Source organism: Pyrgilauda ruficollis, unplaced genomic scaffold (assembly GCF_017590135.1).
Source record: "Pyrgilauda ruficollis isolate IOZ18807 unplaced genomic scaffold, ASM1759013v1 scaffold172, whole genome shotgun sequence".
Classification (NCBI taxonomy): domain Eukaryota; kingdom Metazoa; phylum Chordata; class Aves; order Passeriformes; family Passeridae; genus Pyrgilauda; species Pyrgilauda ruficollis.
Window position 1 is genome coordinate 723,355 of NW_024516098.1, and position 7,036 is coordinate 730,390.

Genomic DNA, 7,036 nt, shown 5'->3' on the forward strand with positions numbered 1-7,036 from the left:
CGTGCAATAAAGGACGGAGGGCGCCCGTCTCACGCATCCCATGACAAATACGGAGAGAAAACCGAACGCATTGCACGCCAAGCACACTCATTTCTTTTTATGACGCGGAAACTTTGCTTCTTACACAGAAAATAAAGCGATTTTTAGCCACCGCCACCCCCAGACGCCGGGCGCCGCCCTCAGCCCCCCACGGGCTGTGGCCACGCCCCCTTGGGCTGGCCACGCCCCCGCGGTCCTCCAGGAGCACAAAGAGGCGGGCGGAGGGGGTTGAGGGGAAGGCGGAAGTGGCGTCAGAGCGCGGGCGCCTGCAGCGGACGGCGGCGCCGTGAGGGGAATATGCCGGTGGCGGTGATGGCCGAGAGCTCCGTGAGCTTCAGGCGGCTCCTGGAGCAGTGCGAGACGCAGGAGCTGGAGGTGCCGCGGGGCGGGGGGGTCTGTGTCTGTGCCTGTGAGGTGGGCAGGGTGCGTGGGCGTGTGTGTGAGCGGGGGAGGGCGCAGTGTTTGAACTTGGCCCTTGGGCTCGCCAGGGAGCCCTTCAGAAAGTCGCAGCCTGCAGATAAATGGGTGTTGCTGTATAGTTATTCGGGGTGTTTCTGTATAATTGTTGGCGTCGTTTCAGAGGGAGTATGAGGGAGGGAGTTTGTGGGTTTCGGTCATTCTCGTGGCTGAGAAAAGGAAAATATTGATCAGGAGAGTGGAGCCTTGAGGCGGGCTCGGGGAATTACCCTAAGACCGAGTTTTACTGTGACAGCTTTCACTGGAGGCTCCCCCCATGCTGCTCTGCGTTCTGTTGTCCCTTGAGAAAAGGCCTGAAAATTGGAAATCTTTGCAGCTTTCAAAAATTTACAGCTTTTTTTATCTCTCGTTTACTTCCTCCTTGTGAGCTCTGCTGAAGTGTGGCAGGGGCCGAAGCTTAGCCTGAGGTTTTTGGGAGGGGCAGAGAGGCTTTGCTGTGGTGGAGTGGCCTGAGCTGAAGGTAAAGGAACTCGGGGGTGATTTAATTTCACTTTCAACAGCTGCCACTCTCGTGAGCATAGGAAAATGGAAGATGTAGGCTTATTTATTCCCCCCCAAAAAATTGCACAGGTCTGGTATGTGATGTGAGGGGGAAAAAAAAAATAAAAATCAGTTGTCTTGGAGTGTTCAGTTTCCATAAAACTTGGCTTCCTGCTGCGTTTTGTGTCACAGCCCTCTTGTAAATCAGTCAGCCTGTAATCTGTGCTTGTTTTCAGGCCCCTGGAGGAATTGCCACACCCCTGGTGTATGGCCAGCTGCTGGCTCTGTACCTGTTGCACAACGACATGTAAGTGCCTTGTCCCGGCCTGTGACACTGGGCTTGTCACCAGCACCTTGGGAATGGGCTCTGTGATGAACAAAAATGCTGGTTTTGCAAAGAAGTAATGACAGTGCTCCTGGGGATCAAGTCTCTTTCACCCCTTGATCTGACAGGAAAGCTGTTCTCCTTTCCTGTGGGGAAATTTGGGAGTAAAGTTCCTTCAGTGGTGAAATTGGCTCCTCTGGGAGGCGTTGAACATTTCAGAGTTTTGTTTTGTAGCTGTTCAGGGCTGTGTTTGTTTTGGGTTTTATTTGGGGTTTGTTTTGGATTTGTTCCTTCTGTTTCAACTCCAGCAGGACAACTCTGGACCATCCCTGTTAAAAACGAGGGATGCTGTTGGCTTGAAGGAGCTAAATCTGCGGGAATTCCTGGGAATTTGGTCTGGGGGGGTTATTCCATGTCCCTGTGTGTACTTAATGCACTGAACTCGAGGTTTTAGGGAGAAGTTGCTTTCCCAAACTGGTGTTACACGAACTCTTGGTTGTGTTACAGCAGTCCTGTGTTGTCTGCTGGAGGGCAGCTCTGCTTTCCCACTGCAGTATCCAATACTCCTTCCTGGAAAGAATGTTTTTAATGCACTGAGAGTGTTCCTCACAGCATCTGGACAAACCTTGTGGTGCCTCTCTGCAGCATTTGGTGACTGGGAAGTATTTTTAATCTTTTTATTTATTTTTTTTTAGGAATAATGCACGTTATCTCTGGAAAAGAATCCCTCCTGCTATCAAATCTGTAAGTACTGGGCCAAGTTTACCTCAGAAACGTTGCACAGCAATGTTCTCTGAAAATCTGGGGGTGGAAGTGGGTTTATACATAAGGATTTTGTTCTGGATTAACACTGGGGATTGGTTTTTTTTTTTTTTTTTATTGGTCACAACAGGCAAATGCTGAACTTGGTGCAGTTTGGTCAGTGGGACAAAGAATCTGGCAGAGGGATTTCCCAGGAATCTACACAGCAATCAGTGCACATCAGTGGTCTGAGACTATCCAGCCAATCATGGAAGCACTCAGAGGTATGAGCTGAGCTTGTGTGGGGAGCAGGGAATTGCCTGGAATTATTTGTGTCTGCTCCAGCAGAAACAAATTGTTAATTGTGAAACATCAGGACAGCTGTTGCCAAGTTTTTGCAGGTTGTACTAAAAGGTTTTCAGGTGTTGGGTGTAAATAAAAAGCTCCACAAAACCTTGCAGAAACAACTGAATTGCTCTTAGTAGGATTTTGTTTCTGTGTATTCTTTGACACTGGATTTTCATAAACCACGTGGTTTGTTCTGTAAAAGCAAAACAGACCATAAATCACCCAGTTTTATCAGACTTCTAACCAGGGAACTTGGCTTGGCATTTCTGAACCTTGTAGGGTTTCCAAGGTGGTTTTTCTGTGAAATGTTTTCCATCCTGTGTAATGGTAACATGCAGATTCTTGCTCCTAGAGGGCAGTGCAGACTGCTGAAAAGAGGTGTTTTGCAAAAACCCAGATTCTCTGTAGCTTGGGAAACAACTGCTTTTTAGATGCCGCTGATTATTAACTCATTGCTGGCCTACTGCCAGCAGAGAATGCCAGATGCAGAGTTCCCTGGAGTGTTTCATGTGCTGGTGGTGGAGCCCAGGGTGCTGCAGGCTGCACTCAGTGTAGGCTCTGAGGGGGTTTGCCCTGGCTCAGAACAAGCTGTTGTCTCTTGCTGCTGACTGTGAGCTCTAGGAAGGGAGGGGGAACTCCTGAAGTGCTCACTTGAAGGCTGGAAGTGATTTTCCAAAGGTGGTAGAGTTGAGGAAATGTTCTCAGGTTTCCCAGCTCTGGAGATGAGTCTCGTGTCCTGTGTTCCTCCCTCCCTAGATGCAACCAGGAGACGAGCCTTTGGACTGGTTTCCCAGGCTTACACATCCATAGTTGCAGATGATTTTGCAGCCTTTGTTGGCCTTCCTGTGGAAGAAGCTGTGAAAGGTACTTGGCATTATTCCCTGAGTAATTTTTATACTGATCATGAGCTCAGAGAGCTCTAAGTGATGATTAATAAAAATGTATCTACAAATTCTCAGCCTGTTAAGTGATTAGAGAAAAAAAAAATCTTGGTTCTAGATAATGGTTTGATTTTTAAAAAAAATTATTTGCTGTTAATTATCACTCTTTATTCTTCCCTTCTGTCTCTTACAAATGCCTTTCCAGGTGTGCTAGAACAGGGCTGGCAAGCAGACTTTGCAACTCGCATGGTGATGCCTAAAAAGCCAGGTAGGTGGAGCTGTTACCTCATGAAACATTCAGCATTTCCTAGGAATTAGGTGTGAAGTTTTTAACTGCAGCCTTGCACAGGATTCTGTTAGATACTTTTTGGACACTCTTGCTGCTCATGAGCACGGGGCATGTGTAAAACGTGAGGAAGCACAAAGTGGTGGGTTTGGTTTGGACTTACAGCAAGTAGTTTGGATTAAGCTACATCCTCACAGGAACTTGTTTAGACAAAAGCAGACAGGATGTGCTGTGATTGCTCCCTCTTCTCCTGCTGCTGGCTCTGCCTCTGCAGCATAAAGTGGATGACCTCAAATGCTGTGTCTTAACCTGATAAAGATGAGTAAAAAACAGACCATCTTGAACCTTAGTTTTTTTTTTTTTTTTCCTTCAGGAGAAATAGAACTTCTTTAGGCAGGGATTTATTGAATCTTTGCGTTCTGAGGAGCTCCAGTTGTTACAATTTCCTTTGCTTTTAAAATCTAAATCTTCTCTTCTTTTCTTCACTTTCATGCTTTGATTACAGAATGTCTGTTCCTGCAAAGCTTGGTCTGCAAAAATACTTGGCGCTTTTTTTTTTTTTTTTTTTTTTTTTCTAAACCTTTATCTGGCTGTGACAAAAATAAATATTAAGCTATAAAAGCAGTTTGAAACAACTGTTCTTAAACTGCTCTGTGCAGCTCTGGCAGAAGGAGCCAAATTACAGCATATCCAAAAGGGCAGGATCTGTTAGACTGAGAAATGACACTGTTTGTATGGGCAGAGTTTTTGGGATTTCAGAGCCCATAATAAACAGGTGCCAGGTGTTGAAGGGGGACAAAGCCAAGCAGAGCCCTGAGACTTTACATATGAGCAGGTGGGGTTTTTATGAACTGGTTGCAAAATATTCAGAGCTTAAAAAAAACTGGGAATTATTTACATGTGGTTTTTTTGGGTTTTTTTTCCTCCAAAAGTGAGCGCAAGAACTACTATTCAGGCAAAAAAAGGAGGCTCTTTTGAAATGGCTAATCCTTGGGTATTCTGCTTTTTAGTTATAAAGTCAAGTGTGATGAATAAACAGGTTTAATTTTAATTAGCTTTTGATCCATGTTTTCTCGCATAGAACTGTTTAGAACTGTTCCACTGTGCTAATTTTGTATGTTTTTCCCCAGGTGTGCTGGAAGCTTCCTTTAACAGATTCATCCCTTCATCAGGTATTTTTGTTTATATATAATGGATTTAGCTAAGCCTGCATAAACATTGTCAGCATTGAGTTGGTCTTGAGTCCTAGAGAGGTGAATGTTCTCACTGCCAACCCCCCAAAATAAAAAACAACAGCCCACCCCAATCAGGTGCTATGTAAATGTGCTTCTCCCTCCATATTCTCACTCCCTCACGTTTCAAGCAGTGCCTGAGATTCCTGAGGTTCCCACTTCCATAGCAGAGCTCCTGTGTGTTCTGCTGTTCTGATCACCCCCCAGATCTGTCTGTTTGGAGTCTCCAGCATGGCAGTTTGCAAGGCAAGGAGCAACCAGAGAGCTCCGAAGCTTTTTCCTGAAGGCAGAATACTGTCGGCCCTCATTATGCAGACTGCAGTATGTGCAGAGAAGTTCTGGAGGCTGCTGACAAGTGGAACTTGCTGCAGCAGTTTTTGTGGTTAGTAACTCCTGAATGGTGCAGATAACGGGAATTATGTCAGCTGGAGCTGTGCAGGGAGGAGATACAGTTAAGATCTGTCCCCAGAAAGCTGTTGAAAGTCAGATGCATTTAATTTGTTTTCCCTTACTGTTGTAATGGATGGTACTGCTGATGGATTTGCTTTCTAAATTTCATTAATGATCCATTTGTTTTATCTTTATAGAACCTGCTCCAGTCCCACCAATTCCCAATGAACAGCAGTTGGCCAGATTGACTGACTATGTGGCTTTCCTGGAAAACTGATCGCCCTGCTCCTGTGTTCAGAACAACTTGGGAATCCTGTGTACTGACCTTTTTAGATCTCAGATTTATTTTATTTTGTGTCTGTTAAATGTTGCAGCGTCCCCCACTCAAAAGTGTGAAGAATCCAGTGTATGTCAGCCCCACTCCTGTTTTGCCAAAGCCCAGCTAGCAGTGAAACAATCCTTTAACTCCTGCAATATTTATTCAGTAGGTACACAGCATACACAGCAGTATTACATAGTACTTTTTTTAAAATTGACTCAAAGCAGAACCTTTTTCAGGTGTGTTAGAAATTGAGAAGAAACAATTCTCTGGTGAGTACTGCAGTGCTTATCACAGATCTATTGCATGTTGAACTAGAGGACAGAGAGTGGAAGACTGCCCAGCCTGTATGTACAGAGAAAAAATATTTTGATGAAAGTCAAAGAAAACAATTTTGCAGTAACTCTCTTGCAAATATTTTTGTGGCATATTTATAATTGATTTTTTTTCTTGTTCTTTCTAGATTGTTAAATCTTCTTGTTGTGATGTGAGAAATTTCTCATCAGGCATATTTTTACAGCAGAATAATTGTTTAACAAAGACAAATCTATGCTTTGAGGAAGTATTTTGACTTTTGGAAGGTTTTATTTGAGTGACGTAGGACACCAGATGTTTTCCTGGGTAACCCTGCACCTTGAGACCTGTCATGTCTTGCTCCCTTTCAGTACACTGGGCCAGGATCTGCAAGAAATAACAATTCTTACCTGTCTTTAAGCTTTCTGGGTTACTTTTGCAGTGATTGGAGAGGAGTTTCAAGGTTAGAGTAGGAGCAGAGCCCAGCTGGGAGGGGGGTGAAGCATTGTATTGCAGTGTCAGTTTGAAGAGTAATTCTCTCTGTTGGAGCAGTGCTCTCTTAATCTTTGAGCTGAGAGTGGATTTTGGAAGCAAACGTGAATTCTCTTGCCATTTGTGTTACGTTGGTGAAAAGGCTGTGGAGAAGGAGTGGTACTTTAAAGGGCAGTGCATGTCTCCATTTACTTTGCTTCTCCCCCCTTTCTGAAATCCTATCCAGAGGTTCCATGGAAGCTGGCGAGTGTGCCCTTGTGTTGTGATTGTTTTTCCAGTGTGCACTGCCTACTGTACATTCTCTTGGTGAGGGGGTGTTAGCAGGGAGGAATTACAAACTGTGCTCTTGCTGCCTTGAGAGCCCCCTTGATATGTAAACACTTTCTCAAAATGATTATTTATTTGAAACCCACCTAAGACTTGGATTGCTAAATTTTTCTTCAGTGATATTAAAGAACATGTTTACACTGACCTTGTGCACTTGAGTTTTTAAATTTTCTGCAGAATAAAGGTCTGATTTGGTGAGTTTTTTTAATGAATTCTTACTGGCCTAATTTGGAGAGGGCTGGTTAAGGATTACTGCAATATTTTATGCCTTGACCGTTTCATGTGCAGCGATTGTATGGTGTTGTATTAAAAAAAAAAACACTGGTACCCTTCAGATGTCTTAAAATATTTCTTGGTGTAAAGTGTTTGAACAGCTGAATGAAAATTTCCCTTTTGTGTTTGTAT

At 44.3% G+C, this 7,036-nt stretch overlaps 1 protein-coding gene across 1 annotated transcript; it reads left to right on the forward strand.

Moving 5' to 3' along the window:
• The first annotated feature begins 284 nt into the window (after positions 1 to 284).
• COPS8 (COP9 signalosome subunit 8) lies at positions 285 to 6,775 on the forward strand. The gene is made up of 8 exons (XM_041464155.1): positions 285 to 414; positions 1,233 to 1,303; positions 2,017 to 2,065; positions 2,214 to 2,346; positions 3,167 to 3,274; positions 3,497 to 3,559; positions 4,708 to 4,749; positions 5,397 to 6,775. The coding sequence occupies exons 1-8, from the start codon at positions 337 to 339 to the stop codon at positions 5,474 to 5,476; spliced, it is 624 nt and encodes a 207-aa protein (XP_041320089.1). The 5' UTR covers positions 285 to 336; the 3' UTR covers positions 5,477 to 6,775.
• Positions 6,776 to 7,036: the final 261 nt, after the last annotated feature.